General features: G+C 44.1%; 1 protein-coding gene across 3 annotated transcripts in view; it reads left to right on the top strand.

Moving 5' to 3' along the window:
* UNC5C (unc-5 netrin receptor C) overlaps positions 1–24479 on the top strand; it is a 437884-nt gene that overhangs the window by 392720 nt on the left and 20685 nt on the right. For all 3 annotated transcript variants that reach the window (XM_066232951.1, XM_066232949.1, XM_066232950.1), the window contains 3 exons: positions 13858–14007; positions 16674–16838; positions 24038–24216. In XM_066232951.1, coding sequence (XP_066089048.1) covers positions 13858–14007; positions 16674–16838; positions 24038–24216 — 494 coding nt within the window. The remainder of the gene's footprint in view (positions 1–13857; positions 14008–16673; positions 16839–24037; positions 24217–24479) is intronic.

The following is a 24479-nucleotide window of genomic DNA, read 5'->3' on the forward strand; positions in this document are numbered from 1 at the left end:
GAGAGAGAAGAGAGGAAGGAGAGGGGGAGGGTTGGAGAAGCAGATGGTCGCTTCTCCTGTGTGCCTTGGCCAGGAATCAAAACCCAGGACTCCTGCACGCCAGGCTGACGCTCTACCACTGAGCCAACCGGCCAGGGCCAGTGCAGGTAGTTTTTAGCATATGGATATGGTGCCTTCATTTTAGGAGTACTGAGTTAGAGAAATGAATTAGATATCAGGACAAAGATGTCCAAGGGATAGAAATATGGGTTTGGCCCTCTGAACAAAGGGTAGATCCTGAGATAGACTCAGGAACCAATTGTGTGTTGACAGTTGTCATCCATGATGATCAGAAAGAATATCAAGGGAGAATAGAGGAAGAAAATAACTTTAAAAAAAATAAACATTACTGAGAAATTCCTATGTGCCAGGCAAGATTCTAAATATTCTTTATTAACTCGTGTAATCCTCACAACAACCCAATAAGATACCATTAACCCCATTTTACAGAAGTGTAATCCAAGGCACAGAAAATTGAAGTAAGTTGCTCTACGTTGTACAGCTATTGAGAGGAGAGCACAAGCTTCCTGCCCAGGCATCTGGCTGCAGTCTGGACTCTCCACTCTTAAAGTGGGTTTCTCAAAGTCTCTCCCCGGAACATAGGGACCTAGGGTGCTCTGCGTTGCAAGGGGAGGAAGGGCAGCCAGCAGAGGAGCTTCCGGAGGATGAGTGCCCAGAGAAGAAAAAAGAGAAATGGAAGAAAACTGTGTCAAGGAGGCTAAGAACAGCAGTCTTTCTGAAAATCAGGGTATTTCTTTCTGGTGTTTCTATCCAGAGAGTATTTCATGAAAACAAGAGTGTGGCAGGTTGGATCCATAAAGGGAATGCAACAGAGTCAGTCACTGGATATATTTTTGATGGTCGAGCCTGTAGCAGTCTCTAATGTTGAATAAATGATGTGAACACACAGCTCAAGTGTAAAGCCTAAGGTTATTTCTTTTATATTCTTTGCAAATGTGATACTTCTAAGGCACTGTCAGGATAGAAATCATCTTAGGCTTAAATTCTTCTTTGGAAAAACTGTATTTGTAGAGGAGCCATGGGGTCTGATGAAGGCAAATCTTTTGAACAATTCCAAGAAAAATCATTGCAAAAAGCATACTACAGAAGATCTACATCGTACTTGAAATGTTTGATACACATACTTTATATTCACACACAGTTCTTATATGCTCTTAACCTTTCTTCCCAACAGATACACAGATTCATGCAAAAAGACATAATATTTTATAAAATAATTTTTATTATTTTAATTAGTGATCAACACACAAAGACTGATGGGTAGGTTTAAATAGTAAAAACAACCCAAGAGCAGTTTGTTTTGTGGTCAGCGCTTTCCAAATAGACATTAGTAAATTCTCAGCACCGGGGTATCCAGCATTTAGCCTGAAACAAACATGAAAAATGGATAAGGTGTCTTGCACTTCATGGCATTTTAATAATGCAGAAATACCAAAATCATAGTTACAGGTGAGCAGTCTTTCCAACTTACCAAGGAGACTGTGTTCAGCCTACCCAACACTGCCTCCTACCCATGCTGGAATTGGAAGCGTGGGGCTAGTAAACTCAGAAAAAGGCCCTTAATTACCTCAGTTGTGCCTTTTTGGCACACTGCCTGCTAATGTTCCCTACTAATTTCTCTCCTATAGCCTCAACTTTTCTATTGTCTGTTATCCATAAACGTTATCTTTTGTATCACCCTTTCCAAACATCTTCTTTTGGCTCACCCTAGGCCCATTCATGCTCTTCCTAAATCAGTAGTTCTCTATCCCGCACACCTAGGAATCAGATGGGAAGCTTTAAGAATGACTCGCACTGGGATCTCAACCCAAAGTTTATGATCTAATTGTCTCCAAATTGGGTTTTGTTTATATATTTGTTTTTAGCACTTTCTGGGTAATGCCATAGTGTAGCCACAGTTCAGAACTATTACCAAAACACTTTCGCAGAACATTTTTGTTCTTAAAGTTTCTTTTTAAAACTTTAATCCTGTTAAGGACAAATTTTCCCACACTTTAAATCATTCTCTTTCCCATTGCTTTACCTGTTCACCTTAATGGCAACTGGATATTCCCAGTAACATGGCACTCCTCCCACCCCCCGCAGTGAGGACCACACCCTCTAACTAATCATGGGCCAAGAGAGCAAAATACCAAGACTTCTCATGCCCCATGACCACTTCTGGGGCATGACTGTACTTCATGGGCTGGCTCTCTGTTCTGTTATTATTTGTTCTGTTACTCTGTTGCTCATTACCCATTTTATTTCCTTAGTGCAGAATACCCTTAGTCTACAAATGGGACAAAAGTAGGTTCATGTGGAAAATAATGCAATAATTAATAAGAATACAATAGTAAACTCTGTGTTTCACATACTCGCAACTGTAAATCTACTTTTCCCCCACCCTGTGTATCCCCATACTAGCAGTACCAGCTTTGTGGTCTTTCTTTCCACTCATTTTTTTCCCTCTCATATTTAAAGCCACCACTTAATCATGAGTTTTGTGTTCAAATTTATTCTAGTAGCTTTCACATGATCCCACATTATCTATCTCTACCAGTGTAGATACACTCTAGATTTCATCGTCATTAGCAACAACACCAAGATCTCTACCTGTGAAACTCCTCCTTTCTGACCACAACATCTGAACTTCTATCTCTCACACAGAAGGTACATGCAAACTGCCCTTTGTTCTTAAGGAAGAATGCCTTCAACCTTTTGTGGTCTCCTGGTGCACAGTCCCTCACCTGCTCATACTCGTATCTGCAGGCAACTCACTCCCACTCTGAAATGTTTTGCCATCTGGAACTGCTGCAGGTTTTTCTAATTTCCGTAGCTAGAGAGGACCTCCACTGAACAAGCCGTCAACTTCTACTTCTAGGTGGTTCAGTTACTCTAAAAAATCACAAATTGCTAATTGAGTCTATTTTAATTTCAAGATATCTGCCCTAAGCTATGCTCCCCTGCTTTTCCACAATCCTTCCACTTATCTCTTCTTGACTCATAAGATTTCAAAAAGCAGTTATTTCTTCCCGTCCTCTCCACTCTCAGGTTTTGCAAGGACCTAACTCCACGCAAGGGATTTTCCTTCAGTTGTTGTCTTTTACCCTTGAGGAGAGAGATGGAGAGAGAGAGAGACAGACAAAAAGGGAGATGAGAAGTATCAATTTTTAGTTGCATCACTTTAGTTGTTCACTGATTGCTTCTCATACATGACCAGGGGACTCAAGCCAAGCCAGTGACCCCTTGCTCAAGCCAGTGACTTTGAGCTCAAGCCAGCAACCTTTGGGTTCAAGCCAGTGACCATAGTATCATTTCGATGATCCCGTGCTCAAGCTGGCAACCCCGTGCTCAAGCTGGTAAGCTTGCGCTCAAGCCAGCAGCATCATCCCAGGTTGATACTCGATCCACTGTGCCACCACTGTCCGGCACCCCCTTAAAACCCTTTATTTCAGTCACTCCTCACATAGTCTAGGTTTTGATGAAAACGAGTCCTACTCTCTTATTTGTGCTTTAATCCAACTCCTCCACCACCTCCATCTCCAGCACAGCAAACGATGCCTCAAAGTGGGGCTCCCTGGACTTGATATTTTCTTACGGTCGCTGCTGTGTACTGGTGATTCTTTCTGAATTGCAGAAGCCCTCACAGAAGGTTGGACTAGGACTCAGAGGGAAGCCCAGTGCAGCACTTAATCTCAGGGCTAAGCAGCCCACAGTCTGGAGAGCTAATTAGAAAAAGATGATGTCTGGAACTGAACATAACGAGAGTATTAATTCCCACTTATTATCCTATGTGTTTGTATTGTCCATGTGGATGGGGGAGAGTGACAAGACCACCAACCACATTGTTTTCAATAACCTTGCTGCATTCTTTTATTTTCCCACCCACCACTTTGACTTCAGCGCTTTCATAACAATTTATCTTAGTTTTATTAAACCTGGGGGCAAAAATGATCACCTGAAACTTTAAAAAATTAGCAATGTTGAAGCATTGATGTAAAATTTGAGTGCTGGCAGTGACTGCTGAACTAAAAGTCAAGGCTGCTGGGGACCAGTGAATTCCTTTATACACCTTTCAGAGAGGTGTTTTTCCAGTCTGTACACCCGAAGAAACAATGGGAGCATGTGCAAGCTAAACTCATGTAAATAGATAAAGATGCTAAGACATGTTAGAGTAGTTTAGAACCAATTCCAGGCTCCAACAGAGAGGTCGTATCTACTGAAAAGATTGTTTTGGGTGTTAATACAGCTTTTCTCTTCCTCTTCCATTCAGGTGATTAAATTAATAAATAATATGGCTGTTTTCAAAGACTTAAATCCTAATGATAATTGACAAGAAATTAATAGAGAACAAGGTTATAGTTGGGATAAGTGTAAAAACAGTTTAAGAGACATACATCTAGGTGGAGGTAACTAATCCTGCCCCAGTATCCTAATGGTATAATGCAGCGGTTCTCAACCTGTGGGTCGCGACCCTGGTGGGAGTCGAACGACCAAAACACAGGGGTCGCCTGTGTCGCGACCCACAGGTTGAGAACCACTAGTATAATGTATGAGCTTCTTCCTTTCTTAATAAAGGGGTTTATTCTGAACTCTTAAGATTCAGAACCTAAAAGATGAGTTATTTGGATACAATCTGGGTAGTCAATGATGTTTATTGAATTTCCGGCTAATATGTATGTCATACAAACCAAGAAACATGTACTGTATTAGCATAAGCTGACTTTCTTTCCATCGTCATTTGCCATGGAGAAGAGCATTCTTTGCATTTTATTTTTCACATACACTAATCAGGCTACACTTTTGGTACAATAACTCTAGGAAATATCATATATTGTTAAAAAAAAATAAGAAAATATAAAAGAAATACTGAAAATCAAAGAAAGTAAGAAATCTAGTTAACAATGTGTGATAGTCAGTTTTTCGGGCTGCATTCATTGACAACTGAGTAGCCTGTAAGAGGTTTATTGTCATCCTGCCTCCTGGCGCCTTCCACCTGAGGTCTGCCTTGTCTGGTCCTTCTAAGGCTGCCCTTTCTTGATTGGCCTCATATCTCTCTCTCTCTCTCTCTCTCTCTCTCTTTTTTCCCCAGTTACCTCAAACAACCTCAAAATTAGCCTGATATACTTCAAGGTCCTAGTCTCTGGAATTAAATTAACATATTAAAATAACATACATGTAACACATGTATTAGATAATATCAACAAAAAACATGTTAAATGTTACAAGCATGTGGCATGGAGGGAAAGCGTGTGTCAGGCGGGCTGACTCGGTTGGTTCTGCCGCCCTTCAGCTCTGTGGCCCCGGTCATTGAACTTGCCCACTCCGGGGGTCGTTTGGTCTGCATCAGGGACCTTGGAAGATTCAAAGAGATCATAGTTATTAAATTTCCTGGTACAAAATAGGCACTTGATAATGCTAATTATCCTTAGGTGGGCATTTAGATTATACTGGCATTTTGAAGATAATGGCTCAATGAAAATATTAAGTCTAATTGTAATCTAATGACGGAGTGCATTTCAGGTTTGGTAGCAGGCTAGTGGATCAGCCCTTCGAGAACAGGAATCTTTTTGGTCCGTTGAAATGTACTCCAGCTTTAATATCTTCTCAGGAGACTGGGCACTGGCCCTGGTTCTGTCATATATTTTAGAAATGACCTGCCATGTTGAATAAATATTTTATTTTAGGAGAGGGAGAAAAGAGGGAAGAGAAAATAGAATCTATGGTGAGCACACATGTTTTCCCCTGAGATGTCTACACACAATGCTCAGAACTTGTGAATGTATTGCCTTATGTAACAAAATGTGCAGAATTCTCTTCTAGAGCCTCCAGAGAAGAAGGCAGCCCACCCACTCCTTGATCTTAGCTCAGTGGAACCTGTGTCAGATTCCAACCTGCAGAACAATAAGGTTATAAATTTGTGTTGTTGTAATTCTCTAAGTGTATGCTAAATTTTAATGGCCGAAGTAGAAAACTAATACAGAAGTTAAAAAAATAACATGTTAGGGGTGAAAAGAAATAACAAGATGACTTCAGAAATTCTAGAACAACCTAAAAAGTCTTATTCCTAATACATAAATATGAGACATCATCTTTTCCTTAGAACTAAGAGCAGAGGTAGACAAGTGACACGGCCACTTCCCCTTGGCATTTTTCTTCACAAGCGTCCAAAGCTACTGTGACTCAGGCAGGCTGGAAGTGGCAGCCCAAACCAAGCACCCATGCTGGTGGCAGCTGTGGCGGCAGCAGGCAGACCCTGGAAACTGAGTGACTTGACGGGAAGTGTTTGCACATGGTCACAGGATCCCCGCCTTGTTATGATTCGGGAGGAAGGGTGGCAGACAGACTCAGGAGGAGAGCAGAGCTCCGCAGCATGACCACTGGCAGAGAGAGCAGCACCACCAGGCCTGCGGCCAGCAGCGATGACCAGAGCAGGTGGGAGAGGCCGCTGACATTCACATGTTCCTTTGCTACCGCTGGCCCTGCAGCCTGAGACCTGAGGCCTGAGGAGGAGTCAGCGAATGGGAGCTAAGAGCAGTCATTGAAGAGCTGGCAGGGAGCAGGAGAAAAGGGTGGCAATCTCCCTGGCCTCTCCTCTGGGAGAGTTTGGGCCCACAGCTCTGACAGCGACAGTGGCCTGGTGACAACCTCAGTAGCAAATTTAGAAATTTCCCGTCCTTGAATGACAGGGCAGGTTTCCACAGAGGATGAAAGAATGACTAGGAGCAAAGCAAGTTCTGTAAAATAAGATCGGCGATGTGATTTTTTAAACTATAGGTCAGCGCAACCCTTGAAGGTTGGTCTTTGGAGGTTTAGCACAGGTGGCACACCAAACGTTGGCCAGTTTGTTCCTTGTGCCTCCAGAACCCTGTGCCCATATGGCATGGGGAAGGTGGGCACTGCTCTTGAACTGCACAGCTCGGTCTTTGGCACTTGGTCCAGCACCCTGGACAAAACGGAGAATGAGTGCCTTTCCACAGTACAATTAAACCACAACAAGCCCCCCGGAGTGGAAGGCTACTTCATCCGCTGTCCTTTGCATGCTCGCCTCTGGGCAGTACTGTTAGTGCTTTCTCTGCAATCGCTGCCTGCACGTGCTCAGGTCTGGGCGCTAGGCCCTGCGCCCCGGCAGCTCTGACTGCCGCTGATGCAGGGCTCTGTTTCCATCAAGAATAAAGAGTGTGCAGATGAATTTCAGCCAGACAATACCGAGAAAGAAGCAAGGCAAAACAAAACAAAGCCTTACTTCAACCTCCTCTAACCTTCTCTTCCAGGCGAGATTGCAATGCGAGTTATATGAGATTTAAGTTTAATCACTGGTGTCTTCCTTTCTCTGGCTGATAAGATTTCTAATAAGAAGAGGAAAGGAGTGATAGGAGATAAAATGTCAGAGGGAAAACAAGACAGAGACATAGAAGGGAGCTAAAGGCTAGATAACCCACAGATAGGACTCTCACCTCTGGAGAAACTGGAAACTCAGACAAGTGCCAGGGAGGGAGAGGAAGAAGGCTCCCTTCCAAGCAGTGTTGTGAGAGAGAAGGCATGGACTTGAGGAGAATGAAGGTGATCAGAGGACAAGTCTGAGCACAGAGCGTGGAGAATAGAGCCAGGGCCCCAGCACCTCACTCAGCTTCCAGCGCCAAGTCCCTGCTTTCACTCAAGCAGAGACGGTCTCGTTCTTAAACACAGGCTATGCATCCCAGTGCGTGCAGCTCTGTCACCTGGAGCTCTTGTGTGCACTCCTTGTGAGGCTGGCACTTACGGGAAGTTGGCACAGGCTGTAAAGGACCTGGAGGAGGAGGAAGAAGGAGAGGGGCAGTGGAGGCAGATGCGTTCCAACCCCAGCATTAATGCAGATTGAAGCGTCCTGGGTGGGTTTGGGGAAACCAGCGTGTAAGAGCTGTAGGGCTCCTCCCCTTTGCCTGGCTGTGTCAGCCCTTAATGAGGGAAGAGCTCATCCTCTCAGGGCCTGGGAGAGAGCACTGGGTACGGGCCAGAGGGGCTCCCTTTGCATGTCCGGGCCTTTAAAACAGCTTGGATTTATTGTGGCTCTTAAGTGGCCTAAGCTAATGGCTTGGCATGGATAATGTCTTGGTTTAATTGGTTATTGTGAAAGCTGCTTGTTTCTACTGTGGAGTCCCTTGTCCCTGCCTTTCGAGCAATCTCTCACAGGTTCCCTGAATCAATACAGCCCTCAATCAGGGCCCAGGCTGGGGCAGCCCACAGTGCTGGGGAAGCAGCAGTCTCCCCGGATGGCGTGGGGCCTCACAGGAACCAGGCTCTGATGCACAGGGAGCCTGCTCCTGCTGACATTACCACTGGGGTTGGAGCGTGTGTTCCCCCGAAGTGATGGACTAGCAACACCTTTATTGATAACTGACCCCTGAGAGAGTCTTTTCAAGGTTAAGTTGGAGGGGTGGAAATAGACTGGCAAAGAAAGTCAGAAGGGGACCTCTCCCAGAGGAGGAGAGCAAGCAAAGGAGAGCAACAGGTAGAGTCAGTCACGTAGTGCCAGACTAGGCACGGAGGGGGCGTGCTGCCAAGAGAGAGGATGACCTTTGAAAGGAGGGTGACATTTATATTTCTGAGAACAGAGAGCCTAAGATGATCCTAATTCCTATTATGGTATTTCTTTTCAAGGTCATAATATTTTTCTTAAGTCTTTCTAAAGCTTTTGACCTTAAATATATGTTTTTCCCTATTCTCTTTTACAGTGTGTGAAATATTCTAACTATTGGGGTCCAAAAGTAGCCTGTCAGGGTGCTGTCTTGGGACTGAGTGCAGTCTGCTGGGATTACGTGTTTATATGGTGGTCTGCTCAAGGCAGGGATGGGGACTTGCTTGTCTGTGTGACCCAGAGCCTGGCTTGGTTTCTGACAGAGCGTGCATGCTTCCCTGGTGTTGAATGATGTGCCAGGAAGATTAAGGAAAGTAAAGCATTTAACTGTGATACTCTATCTTACTGATTCATACATCTGTTATTTTTATGTTCTCCTACTTATTTGTATCATATGTATGATAACCAAAATGATTTCATGCAGAAGGAAATTTTAAAATCAAGCTTTTCAAAATATAAGTTACAAGATTTTTAAGTGGATTGGCTATAAAATACCTGAAACTATAACACTTAAAAAACCAGCCTGGGCCCTGGCCGGTTGGCTCAGCGGTGGAGCGTCGGCCTGGCGTGCGGGGGACCCGGGTTCGATTCCTGGCCAGGGCACATAGGAGAAGCGCCCATTTGCTTCTCCACCCCCCGCCTCCTTCCTCTCTGTCTCTCTCTTCCCCTCCTGCAGCCAAGGCTCCATTGGAGCAAGGATGGCCCGGGCGCTGGGGGTGCCTCCTTGGCCTCTGCCCCAGGCGCTAGAGTGGCTCTGGTCGCGGCAGAGCAACACCCCGGAGGGGCAAAGCATCGCCCTCTGGTGGGCGTGCCGGGTGGATCCCGGTAGGGCGCATGCGGGAGTCTGTCTGACTGTCTCTCCCCGTTTCCAGCTTCAGAAAGCAAAAAAAAAAAACCCAGCCTGACCAGCTGGTGGTGCAGTGGATAAAGCATCAGACTGGAACACAGAGGATTCAGGTTCAAAACCCCAAGGTCGCTGGCTTAAGCATGGGCTCACTGGCTTGAGTGCTGGCTTACCAGCTTGAGTGCAGTGTCGCTGGCTTGAGAGGGAAATCATGGATGCTGATTTGAGCCCAAAGGTCGCTAGCTTGAGCAAGGAGTCACTTGCTCTGCTTTAGCCCCCAGTCAAGGCACATATGAGAAAGCAATCAATAAACAACTAAGGAGCTACAACGAAGAATTGATGCTTCTCATCTCTCTCCCTTCCTGTCTGTCTGTGCCTATCTGTCCTTCTCTGTCCCTCTCTCTGTCACTGTAACAACAACAACAAAATGTGTGTATGTATGTATGTATATATATATATACATATATATATATAATACTTAAAAAGCCATAACAATATGGAATAAAAGCCTGATGAGCCTGTCAAGTGGGCTTGCCTCTTCTGTCTTTTGAATCAAGATATATGTGGGATTCACTGTGTGTGGCAAGCCATCTCTGACTCATTTATGGTTTCAGATGGTGTTAGTTGTCAAGGAGTGGTTTTTATTTACTAATTGTAATATCTTTAATTTCCACTTTAATATTTTTAGTTTGTACTTTGGTTATTGTCTTCTCCTTTGTTTTGTAGTTTCCTTGAAGTTGAACATCCTAAGTGTGATGATACCAGTTGTTACTTTTCAGGAAAAAAAAAATAGTTAAGTTTGGTAAGAATCTTTTTTACTGAATCATTTACTACTAGGCTAATTGCTTCTAAAGGATCTAGTGAAAGGACAGCCGCCTAAGCCTCCAGTCTCCAGAAGGGAATTCACACAACCCAGACCCAATGAATATATGGAGCATAAAAACAAAAACCCATAAATCCTGTTTGTCTTTGACCATGCTTTTCATGTTATATTTTATAACATAATATGTTAACATGCTCGTGTATTAATATAAGTATATAATTTCTAAAGAAACATACAGAATGCATGCTCAATGTTTTGACTGAGAGAGATATGCAGTCACATATGTTTAGAGACCTCTGCTCTAAGCGTGGATACTCTAAGCAGAATGGGCAGTTTATCTTTCACCAGGTTCATGTCCAATTGAAGGGAGAAAAATGTCAGGTTCCTCCCAACTCTGCGCAGCGGCGTCGTGTCATTCCTGGTTGGTGGAGAGATGGAGAGCTTAAGAATGTGGAAAGCATGTGTATTTTCTGGTCTCATTGTCTGAAATGTCACTTTATTTACAGCATTGGGAATACAGTCAACAGTAGTGTAATAATTATGTGTGGTGCAGGTGGGTACTAGACTTACGGTGGGAATCACTTCGTAAATTATATAAATATTTAGTCACTAAACTGTCCTCCTGAAGATAATGTAAAATAATATTTAATGTCAACTGTAATTTTTTTTAAAAAAACAAAGAGTCAACTGCAAAATGAAATTAAAAAATAAAATAGAGTGGAACTTTACTTGAGATTTTCTCTCAAAAAAAGAGCTCTAGCCAGCCCAGTCACTTTCCCCACCGAGAACTTCTGACCATGAGCTGAGGTCAATGCCAAAGCCAAGGACTGAGCCCTATTCTTGGGCTGGCTCCAGCACAGATTTTGTGCTTGAAGCATGCATGGTATTACATATCTTGACTTCAAGGGCATGGCCAATAGGCAATTTAGGTTGTTTCAATTGTCCTCCCAGCCAAGGAAACTGACAATGCTCTTTGTATACTCTGCAATTTGTGTTGATTGTAAGAATGTGGGTGTGGATTATACTTAGCTGGGTACAATTACCTCCAGGAAAACAATGCATCTTCTTTCAGACATCCCAGGGAGATAATTTGGACATAATGAAGATCTATAGTAATCAGATAATTACTATCGATTGCTCTTTAGACATCTTGATGAGGTAATTAGGGTATACTGGAAAGAAAAGCTACAACTGATTGATTGGCATGATTGTAATCTCAAAGATTTCTAATTATGTTTCTTTTCTTCAAAGGGCTTATAAACAAACATCATTTTAGCTTTAGAATTTGTCAGGTGCCAGGTTCACTGGGAACATCAGCTTTCTCTATTATGCTAACTAGACACTGAACATGAACATGATCAACATAAGCTCATTATGCCTTCCTGCTGAAGCAGAAGAAATTGCAATTAACCCTCACTTTTCTTATTCATCTTCATTTCCACATGGCCAGGTTCTTGTCTAGGAATGGACTGTGAAGTGTTGTGGGAGGGAGGTCCATAAGGAGAATATGTGAGTCTGGGTGGATCTGTATAGCCTAATGGGGACCCTCAGAGCCTGCTGAGCTGCAGGCACAGCAAAGCCAGGGCACAGTGATAACATATGTGTCCGGGTGGCCAACTGGCTGGTTGGGGGCCGGCTGATTGCTCAGGCTCCTGTCACAAGTAATAGCTACGCATAAGCCAGCAAAGTTGAATAATCTCAATGTCAATATTCTCAAGCAGATGGACCATGTTCATCTTTCCATCAATGTTCTGTTTCCTCATGGCTTCCATTAGACACCAATTAGAGGAGTCCCCCTCTGAGAATATTCCATATTATCCTAATATTTCCTACACCCTATAGGACCTTTCAGCACCTTGCTTTGTTCAGAACTCAGTGGCCTGACTCAGAGATGATGGATGCTGAGAATCACTACAGAAGCAGCTTAAAATGAGCTGTTTACACAGTCAACGATGTTGGTGACTATAGTCTGGTTCCCATACTCACAGTTCTCCAGTATAACCCACTTGTGCTTGGTACCCTGGTAGGAGCCGGATAAATGTATGTGAAATGGCCCGTATTATTGAACCCCATGTTTTCCATTGAAATCTCACCAAAGAATAAAACTATATTTTTATAAAATTCATTATTTTCTTGGACTCTTATTTTAAAAAAAAGAAAGTAAATTACCTACATATTGGTATCACTAAAACATTTCTTTATTATTATTATTAAGTGAGAGGTGAGGAGGCAGAGAAGCATGGAGACAGACTCCCGCATGTACCTCAACTGGGATCCACTTGGCAAGCCCCCTACAGGGTGATGCTGTGCTCATCTGGGTCTGCTGCTCTGTTGCTTAGCAACCGAGCTATTTCAGTACCTGAGGCAAGGCCATGGACCATCCTCAGTGCCCGGTGACAATTTACTTGAACTATTCAAGCCATGTTTGGGAAGGGAAGAAAGAGAAAAGAGGGAGGCAGAAGGGTGGTGAAGCAGATGGTCTCTTCTTCCATGTACCCTGACCGGGAATTGAACCAGGACTTCCACATGCCGGGCCAACACTCTACTGCTAAGCCAACGGGCCAAGGCCCACTAAAACTTTAAAGCACAAAGGGAGAGAAATGTGCACGGGGTGGTTCAGACAGCAGAGAAGAGCCAGGATATTTCGTTCATTGATAACTTGTGGTTAGATGCTGTTTGGATAACTGCAGCTGTAGTTGAAAATACTTCATTAACTCCCATTAGCTAGTTTCAGGATTGGAGGAATATATAGAATTTGTCTTCGTTTTACATCTTTATAGTATAAATAAAGCTATTACATAGCAATAGTTTTTATCAGCCACAGTTCTTGAAAAAAGGCACTCTTTTTAAAATTTAGCCTGAGTAAACTGTTGCTTTCAATCGTTGCTGCTGAGAAACCTTCATAATCTGCATCAGTATATTTTCCTCTAATAAGATGTATGATGAGCACAGTTGAATGTTTTTGATAATTTGAAATCTTGCAATGGATAATTTTAAGCAAAATTTTACTATTTCTGTAGATAAAATGACTATAAAAGTCTGAAAAAGTGCGCAAAACATATTCTAAATTTTTATTCATGAGCTGGTTTTCACTAAGTCCAAGATACAGTTTGTTGAATGGTTATTTGCCCCTTTCCCTGGGATTTCATTGAAAATCTACTTACTTACCTACTTCTATTTCTACCTGTTTTTTTTCTTTTATCTGGGTTTCTTTTTCTCCCATTTGGAGCTCTTTGGTTATTTCCTGTATATGAAAAATACTGTGCTTGTTTGTCATGAAGTGCTGACTGTTCTGAATTTGCTCCTAACAGTGTGATTGCTGAGGCATAGTTGGTGGTCAGTAGGATCCAGTCACATACACACTGGCAGTGGCTGCAGTTGAAGGGACTCGAGGCTGCAGAAGTAGTCGTCACCTGTTACTCCTGTTAGCCAGGGTCGGAGGAAGGCACAGGAAGGAAACACTCACTTAATGAGAGAGTTGGTGGAAGTGATACAGTTCAGTAATTTGCTTTGGTGTTGGGCATGTGATTGCAGGAAGTTTTGCAGCTTGAGAGACAGATGGGAGGACAGCTCCTGGAAGAACCTAAGGCTCTTCATTTCAAAGGCAGCACCCACAACCTGCGCCTGTCCATCCACGATATCGCCCATTCCCTCTGGAAGAGCAAATTGCTGGCTAAGTATCAGGTAAGGTGCCCAAGATGCAATAAAGGCTTGGAAACAGCTCCATGAAAAAGGACTAAAATTATTTAAACCTAAGATATTCCCTTCTTTGAAAAATTAATCATTCATACATCAGCACTTGTCTCTCCAAAATAATTTGGGATTATTTTGGATTTTTGAGAAATAGATATATTGGAAGGAATGTTTTTTCTTAATTCTCTTTCAAATAACTGGACAATCATTGTTTTATTTTTAGCAAGTAAGACTTTCAAGTCCATCATTACAATTTCAAGATAAGATAAATGTTTACATTGGGTTGATTTTTAAAAGCCTCAAAATGCATTCATAAGAAAAACAGCCTGACCAGGCAGTGGTGCAGTGGATAGAGCATCAGCTTGGGATGCTGAGGACACAGGTTTGAAACCCAGAGGTCCCCGGATTGAGGGAGAGCTCACCAGCTTGAGCAGGGATCAATGGCTTGAGCATAGGATTGTCAAAATGACACCATGGTCACTGACTTGAGCAAGGGGTCACTGGCTCAGCTGGAGCCTCCTGGTAAAGACACATATGAGAAAGCAATCAATGAGAAGCTAAGGTGCCACAACTATGAGTTGATGCTTCTCATCTCTCTCCTTTCTTGTCTGTCAGTTCCTGTCTCTTTCTCTCTCTTTCTCTCTTTTGCTCAATCTTTCTTGCAAAAAAAAAAAAAAAAAAAAAAAAAAAAAAAAAAAAAAGCAGAACATGTTATCCTACATGACATAAATTAGGCTCAACCTGTCTAGGAGAGTACCTTTTCTTTGAAAACTTAGAAGGAACCCCAGTTTTGAAACTTATATAGCATGTAAAAATAAAACCTGGTGAGGACTTTATTAAATATTAGCATACAGATGCCAAGTCCCATTGTATGTTCCAATGGGAAAAGCATAGGTACTCTCCAGGGGTTTGCACCTCCTCCTCCATCAGTCGGCGCGAGCTCTCAGGAAACTGTGTGATGGGAGGATCTCAAGACTCATTTCCAGTCCTAGCAGATACAGACATACTTTGATAAGCTGTGAGACCTAGTCTACATGCATGCAAATCCAATCCCACGCCTCAGCACTACAGCAGGACTGGTTATGACTGGTCAATGAATGTACTAGGAGTGATGGGAAAATGTTCTAGCTCCATTCTTACTCATAGGTCTAGTACTCACACATAGATTGTGGAAGAAAAACTTATTAATTTGATAACAGTCTCAAGCTTAGATGGGGTTGCATAGCAGCCTCTTCTTTATCACTCAGCACTTGAAAGACTTGGATTTTAACTTGCTCATTAAATCTCTTCCTTTGCTTTCTTCTTCTCCTTATTCTGCAACTGCCATAAAAGTCCACAGATCTTCCCATTTTATGAACAGTTTTCTTACCTGACAAGGCGGTGGTGCAGTAGATAGAGCATCGGCCTGGGATGCAGACGACCCAGATTCACAACCCCGAGGTTGCCGGCTTAAGCACAGGTTCACCAGCTTGAGTGTGGGGTCGCTGGCTTGAGCATGGAATCATAGACATGACCCCATGGTCACTGGCTTGAGCTCAAAGGTTGCTGGTTTGAGCCCAAGGTCACTATTGAGCAAGGGGTCACTCACTCTGCTGTAGCTCCCTGATCAAGGCACATATGAGAAAGCAATCAATGAACAACTAAGGTGCTGCAATGAAAAATTGATGTTTCTCATTCTCTCCCTTCCTGCCTGTCCCTCTCTCTGTCTCTGTTGAAAAAAAAAAATTCTTTATGTAATCATAATGGAAAATACTACTTTTATAATAATGATAACCTGACATTAGTTCAAACTAAGGCTGCCTGAATTCCTTCCTTCCACTAGACACTCACGCACTTTGGTTTATCGCATCTAACCCCAGCTTGTGTAGGATTTAGGTCCTCTTTCACTTACTCTTTCACAGATAAGGAATCGGAGGCATGGAAAGGTTCAGTAGCTTGCTTCTAATCACCACATAGGTGAAGGGAGCATGTTCCCCTCTGTTCTTCAGACTCTGCTCATAAGCACTGTGTTCACCCATTATTTATGTATCGATCTTTTATTTCCTTTATCGAAAAAAGATTTTAGAATGGATTCTGTAAGGTGGTCTAGGAGACTTTGTGAAAATGTACAACTGTTAGATGCTTGATGCTTTTTAAGCCAAAGACCTTTCTGCGGCAGCTAACTGAAGCCACAGCTTCCGACTGGAGTGTGTGTTGCCTTTCCCCTGCCCTGTGCAGAGGGAGGGTATAGGCATGAAAGGGAACTGGGTCAGCCCATTATCCTTCAGAGCTCCATTGGTTCTCTCCAGAATACCACGGCAGGGATTCCTTTTAATGAGCAATGACTGGAGTGTGTAGGTTTCATTTAAACTATTTACAATAGCGTTCTTTGTAAATGACAGACAAGTGGCAAACTGGTTAGGTATATAGATTCTGGAGGCTGACTTTCCGGGTTCAGATCTCAACTCTGCCGCTTGCTCGCTGTGGGGCTTTGGCCAACTTATTTCACATCTCTGGGCTTTTTCATTTGAAAAGGGTTTGGGGGGGGGTGCAGACCTGTTGTGAGGATTAAATGAGGTGATGTTTGCAATACTGAGAAGAGTACTTGACAAGCCAGTGTCTGGTGGTTACTTTTAGTATTAGTCACCTATTTGCAGTTGCACCTTTACATCCTGTAGGAAATTCCTTTCTACCACGTCTGGAGCGGGTCTCAGAGAAACCTTCACTGCATATTCACTCTGGAGAGATTCAGCCTGAACACCGTGGAGCTGGTGTGCAAACTCTGCGTGCGGCAGGTGGAAGGAGAGGGGCAGATCTTCCAACTAAACTGCACCGTCTCGGAGGTACGGAGCTGTGTGTCTCAGAAATCAGGGGCAGCATGACCGTGAGGAGGAGAGACGGTGTGGAGCATAAAGCTATCTCATTACAGGTCATGCGGGAAGTCCTGACAAGCTTCCTATAGGTCCTATTTGTTAGTAGAAGGGCATTTTTAATGAACACAGGGGGCTAGATACATAAAAGAACATACAAGGGAATCGTTTTTGAAAAACAATCTTTTACTTTTTATGACATAAATTGAAGAATCCTGTTCTAACTTTTTACAACAGATCTGAATTCCAAATATAAGGTTTAATTTAAGTGATGTGCACATGGAGTAACTTGACCCAAAGCGTCCCTTGAGTGCCACATCCCGCCTCCGCCACCTTGGCCCCCTGCTCCCTACATCCTCAGGGCGCTCTCACCTTTGCCTAGTTATGTGCTGCCCACAGCGCGGAGGAGGAGAAACTGGCCTCTGTCCCCACCCCTCCTCTATTCTTCTCTTCCTTTTTCTCCTTGTTGAAAGGATACATCTCTTGATCTCCTTATATGTCATTCTCTAAATACAAGAAGATATGCCAGAGATGAGGCGGGGAGGGAGGCAAACTGGATGAGGGGGAAGGTGAAAAGGTACAAACTTCTAGTTTTAAAAAAGTAATAATCCACGGGGATATAATCTACAGCATGGGGTCTATAGTTCTAGTTAATAAGATATTGCATGTTTGAAGTTGATAAGAGAAGATATATATATATTTTGTACTTTTCTGAAGTGAGAAACGGGGAGGCAGAGAGACAGACTCCTGCATGTGCCCAACCGGGTTCCCCCCGCCAGCATGCCCACTAGCGGCGATGTTCTGCCCATCTGGGGTATTGCTCTGTTGTAATCAGAACCATTCTAGCACCTGAGGCAGAGGCCATGGAGCCATCCTCAGCATCCGGGCCAACTTTGCTCCAATGGAGCCTTGGCTGCGGGAGGGGAAGAGAGAGAGAAAGGAGAGGAGGAAGGGTCGAAAAGCAGTGGGTGCTTCTCCTGTGTGTCCTGGCCGGAAATCGAACCAGAGACTTTCACACGCTGAGCCGACACAAGAGAGTATATCTTAAAAGTCTTCATCACAAGAGAAAAAAATGTAACTATATATGAGGACAGATATTTACTAGATATACTAGGGTGATCATTTTACATTCTATACAAATATTGTGTCATTATGTTATACACCTGCAATTAATATGTTATGTCAGTTATACCTCAATAAAGATAATAATTTAAAAAGAAAAGAAAAAAAAAATGTCCTCTCCCCCGGGGTAGGAGAAATGTTCCCAATATAGAAGTAAAATCTACAAATGTCTCCCTTTGTTGCCATCACTGCCTTTCTGGGCTGTGCTCTTCACTCAGTGCCGTTGGACACTTTTATGTGTCCCTCTTACAGAAATGACAATCAGCACTGCTATTTATAGTTTCTCTGTGGAAACAGAGAGTGCCTGAATTAACCAGCTACCTTGGCCCCCAAAGCTGTAGTGGGAACACTGGAAGCCCTTCCTGCAAGAGGAACAAAGGACACAGTAAGCAGAGTGGTCAGAATGCAGCACGTTCTGGGCTCCGTGCTGTTTGCTGAGCTCAAGAGCACGGGATTGTCGTATTTTACCACAACAGCAGGTCAGCGAATAATTTAAAAAGACGGCTTCTCCCTCGCTGTTTTATACACAGTGACGAATGAGATGCCAGGTTGTTTGGCATGTCTCGCTCTCCATGTTGTATTTAAAGACTGTTTTCCTTAGCAAACCGGGGTGGGGGGTGGGAATGAAAGCATGTCAGCCTCGAGGACGATCCATCCCTCTTTCCCACAGCCTGCCCGGGTGCGGTCCTCATTTCCTCCTGTAGTTTCATGAGACTTTTGACTCATCAACAGTTTTAGTCACAGACCCCAGTGTCATTCATAAGGAATGATCTCGGTGTCAGGGTGCCATGGCAACCGCCGGGCCTTCCCAAGGCGCAAGCTCTATCTCCCAGGCGCACAGCACCACCCCTGCTGGCTCCGGAGGGTGTGTTCACTTTCCAGGCCCAGCGGGTCTGCAAAGTTCAATAACCACCCAGCTCCAGTGACAACAAAGACTGCGGAATTTTGGAGGGGGCGAGGAGGGCCTCTCCTTTGATGCTTGTGTTCTGTTCAGCAGGAGCGTTTGTGGTGCAATGAAAAGGTGGATCAGATGCAGCAGGGAATGAAAGAGCTGTTGAGGGCTCTTCCCTGCTAGGTCCACCACCTCCTCCCTCTTCTGCAAGAGACAGCATGGCATAGTGTGATCACAATGTAAGGACTTTCTTGTGCCAACATGAAGGAAATGAAGATTTCTTTTGCAACGTGGCAGCCTCAGCTCAGAGGGGCCAGCCCTTGGGTCCTGTCCGAGGCCTTTGCCCTGTGTGTTAACAGAGGCAGGGTCAGAACCAACTGGAGTCCGATGACTTTGCAGATTAAGAGGCACTCTGCTGCTTTTACTTCTAGGTCACGGAGTCCCACCGTGGTTGTTAACATTTGAATGCGGTGCAGGGGGCCGCCGAAGGGAGGGGAACATGTGAGGCTGGCTTCTGATGTTGGGGAGCAGGCTTAGCTCTGAACAGTAAGCTCTGGAGAGCTCTGAGAGACCGGATCTTCATAAGGACTTCTGTGAAGGGGTACACTGTGACTGACAAACCATAACCCAACAGAGAAAAGGCCCCATTTGTGGTGTCTTTCCTCTCGCAGGGCTCCCCCCTGGGGTCACTTGGCAAGCTGGCAGGTGGACTGGGGTTGCAATTGTAATGCCCTGTCTCCCAAGAATGAGCTGATTTGGCAGGAATGTGCTGCTCCCTCCACACAGCCATCCATCTCTCCAGACACTAACCCACAGTCATTTATGAAGTACAACATGCCCTTTGGCCTCTCTAGTGAGGCAAAGGACCTGTTGCCCCCAACCACACTCCAGGAAAACCAGGCTGTGCTTGACATAGACTATGGTGATGTCAAGAGCTGTCCAGCTGCTCCTCTCCAACTGCTTTGGCCAGAGATTCCTTAACTACAAAACAAAGACTTTAGTCTCACAGAGATGAAGTTTAATAATGAAAATGTGTGACCTGACCAGGTGGTGGTGCAGTAGATAGAGTGTTGGCCTGGGATGCTGAGGACCCAGGTTCAAAACCCTGAAGTTGCTGGCTTGAGCGTGGGATCATAGACATGACCCCATGATCACTCTCTTGAGCCCAAGGTCGCTGGCTTGAGCAAGGGGTCACTGGCTCAACTGGTGCACCCCCCCCTGCCCATCAAGGCACATATGAGAAAGCAATCAATGAACAACTGAAGTGCTGCTAATACAAGTTGATGTTTTTCATCTCACTCCCTTCCTGTCTGTCCCTTTCTCTCTCACCTTCTCTCTGTCTCTCTCTCTCTCTCTCTCTCTCTCTTGTGCTCGTGCGCCCACACAAATTTTAAAAAACAGAATAAAAATATTTGAAAAGTATGGGAAAAATGAATGTCAAAATACAAATAATAGGCCCTGGCCAGTGGCCAGTGGCTCAGTGGATAGAGCGTAGGCCAACATATGGAAGTCCCAGTTTTGATTCCTGGTCAGGGCACACAGGAGAAGTGACCATCTGCTTCTCCCCTCCTACTCTCCCCATTCTCTCCTTCTTTCCCTCCCACAGCCAGTTGCCTGATTGGTTCAAGCATGGCCCTGGGCACTGAGGATAGCTCTGTTGGAGTACATCAACCTCAGGTGCTAAAAATAGCTCAGTTGATTCAAGCATGGGCTGCAGACAGGGTTGACGGGTGGATCCCGGTTGGTGCACAGGTGGGAGTCTGTCTCACTATCTCCCCTTCTCTAAATTTATATATATATATATATATATATATATATATATATATATATATATATATATATGATAAAAAGGTTTTTTTAGAGGGATGGGGGGGGGATAATAACAGGAAAACTACCCATCATTTTTCCAAGAGGAAAAAATGGTTCAGGCAAGAGACATTTATAGTCTCTTCAAGACTTCTGTTTAGTTTTGCTATAAACAAAGACCTTATAACCTTTGTTAACTGTTGACTCAGGACACTTGCGTGTACACAGAGATTAATGTTAAAAAATGTGCAAAGTAACTCTGCTATAGCCATTCCATCCATTGACCTCAGCTATTTTCAATAACCTGCTCAAAACAACCATTGAAACAATCTAGGTTGTCTAATTGACTTTAGGAAGAGTCACAATATGAGAGTGGAAAGTTGAATCCACCGTGGAGTGAGCACTGAAAATGTGTGCCATCACCCATAGCAGCTGTTTGGCTCATGGTGAAAAATCATGTTTAACTAAGGGATTCACAACGTCAAACAGATGGTACCTATATCATAAATGATTATTGTAATAAACATTCTGTGAGAATAAATGCTACTTTTACCTGCAAGCAAAAGAAGAACTAGTAGCAACTGAAATACTAGATGAAATTTAAATGTAAATGTAGAAGAGTATTATTCTTGGACCCCCAAGGCTGTTGTCAGCCATCTGATAAGAAAGACAAGGTATTATGCCCTACTGAGATTGTTTCATACATGCAGAAGGAAACAGCACAGTAGCAAGGGATAGGGTCTCCGGATTGCGAAGTCCACATGAAGTGGCCATGGTTCTCTAGTCATTAGTATAAGGACAACAACAGGGGTATATGAGCAGACCTTTCTGAGAGCCACACCCACCTTTACCTGGCTTTTACCTTCAGGATTGAGCAGTGAGAAGAGCCATCCTCTTAGCCACATTTAGTTGAAGGAAGCTCCACACTATGTGGGGTGGGCTTCTGTCAGAAACTGGTTTTAGACCCTTTCTATATAGGAAAAGTCTGTTCTTTCATCTCAGCAAACATGAACTGAGTAGCTTCCATGTGCAATTAATTTGCTGAGTATCAAAGGAGTTCTGTGGATAGTAAAACTACTCTCATCTCTAAGCGATGTGAGCAATCAAAGGAAGGAACATATGAACACAACCAGCATGCCTAGGGCAGAATATGAAGCCTGTAGAAGGGCTATGAGAAATGCTGGCGGTCGCCAGGTTGATGAATGAGTTTGCTCATGGGAGATTCCGGGGACAGGGTTTTAGTCCAGACTTTGAGGGGTTTACCTGTCAGAGATTAAAGGAAAGGGCAGAAGGACTCTCAGAGATGGATTCTTAAAAGAAGTGCTAGGCAAAGTGAGTGATTCGGTCTAAGGAGAGTTTGAGTCATGTCAAGGCTGAGAAAAATTAGGGTCAGGTTGTCAGGCAGTGGGAGTCCATGGGTGTGGGGCCCCAGCTCCTTGGCAGGCCTAGCTCTGCACTCTGTAGGCATCACCTCTAGGACTACATACCAGCCAACGAGGCAGATGGTGCCAATCACCCTCACTGCCTGATTAAAAGTTGGGGTTCCATGTGGTAGGAGGGGCATTTAGTGCTTCTTAGTGGGGGGGGGCATAGCTTGGTGTTTTGGAAGATCAGTGTGGCAGACAGAGATGGATCACAGGTAAGCAGGAGTGAGTTTCTGTGACCAACAGCAAGAAGACTTCCTGAGGATAGCACTCTGTGTGAACTTAACCTCCGTAACCAACGAGGGACAGTCAGGGTTTAGTTGTATTTGAGGGAGATGTGGGTTTCCTTCTAGACCCTAGTGTTATTGTCCACACAAGAAACAAGCAGGACCTCATTGTGGCTGATGGCACTCAGTTGTGGACACAGTGTGTGATTTCTCTTCTCTTCCACCTTTCCAACCCTGACACACATTGTTTTATTCCTAATGTAAGCATTAGGCACTTGGATTCAGACATCCTCAATATAGACTCATTGATAACCACCAGCAAGGGCTCTTCTGGATAACTCTTCTGGTCCCCTTTGTTGAAGCCTGATGCCCTTGAGGACAGGAGTCCTCTCTCCTCATAGTCCCATGGAAGGAGAGCCGTGCCCAATGCAGGGAAAGATCTGTGGGTCATAGCCTCGTTCAGGGACTCCAACTCCCATTGTTGCTTCTGTGTTTTATACACCAGTCTTTTAAATCCTGGTATTTGCTGCTGGAGTTAGCACAAAGGAGCAAAAGGAATCCTGGGAGTCTCAATTTGCCAAGCTCTGGATTTGAGGCCAAATACCATGATGGCAGCCAACACCACTGGTGTATTACCACAAAAAATTCATTCAGCTCTCACATGCATATGGACCCTGTGCAGTGGGATTACACAGCCTAGCAGTGAGCACTGGCTGCTGATCCTGGAAGGCAGGACACACTGCCAGTCCACACTGGAACAAAGCCAGCCCCGAACCCTGCATACAGGAGCAGCAAGGTTTGGGGGCTCTGAGCAGTGATGGCACTGACCCCTACGCTGACTGCTCCGCAAGGCTCCAGAGACTCCTTGTTGGCTGGAACTGTGTGGCTAGTTTATCCTCCAGCAACTAATTATGTACACCAAGGAGTTACCTGCTTTAAAGAGAGAGAGAGAGAGAGAGAGAGAGAGAGAGGTGACATTTAAAGTAGATTAAGATTTTCTGTTATTGCTTTAATCGTTCCCAGGCAACATTTACTTTTGCTTTTCCAACCAGCAGAAGATCAAAAAATGATTAGGTTTTCTCCTACAGATGAAATTCAGATTTTGCATTTGTGCTGTTTTATGAGCTGAAACTATTTTAAGAGCCAATTTATGGTTTTCTCTGCTAAAATTAGATTTAAAAAAATAAGGGTGTACAGCAATTGGAGGATGCCATTAGCGGCTTGCCCTAAGGCAATATACTGTGTTCACCATTTTCTTCAAAGAAATTAGTCTTAATTTGATATCATTTAGAGGAGAGCTTGTGTTCCATTTCATTCAACAAAAGCAGAACTGAACCATCTTCTACAGAGGTTAGAGCAAGAATTTACTTGGGCATTTGCCCAAGGCATTCCCCTCAGGGTCAGACAGTTTCTTGAAGCTCTGAACTTTTGGCCTTCTAATCTCAGACCTGTGCAAGATCTGCTCACCCATAAATCCAAGGCTGTGCAAAGTCAGCTCAAAATGTACCACTTTCTCTCAGCCAGGTTACAGAGAGCTAATCACAACTTTCAGCCAGGAAGAAGCCATTCTTATTAGGGAGAGTAATAGCACCCGTTCTTTTCTTATCACTCAAAGCAAGGCTATAGTATAGTGATTGGCTTCATAGGGATTGTTCTTGTCTTCAGAAATAATGCTGTGCTGTTCCTGTGCCTGAACTACAGGAACCCACTGGCATCGATCTGCCTCTGCTGGATCCGGCGAGCACCATCACCACCATGACGGGCCCCAGCGCTTTTAGCATCCCTCCTCCTATCAGGCAGAAGCTCTGTAGCAGCCTGGATGCCCCGCAGACGAGAGGTCATGACTGGAGGATGCTGGCCCATAAGCTAAACCTGGACAGGTGGGTATGGCCAGGCTCTGAGATGAATTTGATAGACATAGGGCTCCAGGCTGATAACGTTTAGACAAAAAAGCAGCATTCTTTTCTTTTCTTTCATCCATACATCTGTGTACTTTCATTCTGAAAACAGTTATTAAGCTTCTTCTTTGTATCTTGCACTGTGGGTTTGCATTGTTGAGAGGTATTCTGGGCTTATCTGACATGTAGAAGTATCAAGTTTTATGATCCACACTGCAAAGCTGATGGGCTAAATCCCCCTAAGC

Source organism: Saccopteryx bilineata, chromosome 5 (assembly GCF_036850765.1).
Source record: "Saccopteryx bilineata isolate mSacBil1 chromosome 5, mSacBil1_pri_phased_curated, whole genome shotgun sequence".
Classification (NCBI taxonomy): domain Eukaryota; kingdom Metazoa; phylum Chordata; class Mammalia; order Chiroptera; family Emballonuridae; genus Saccopteryx; species Saccopteryx bilineata.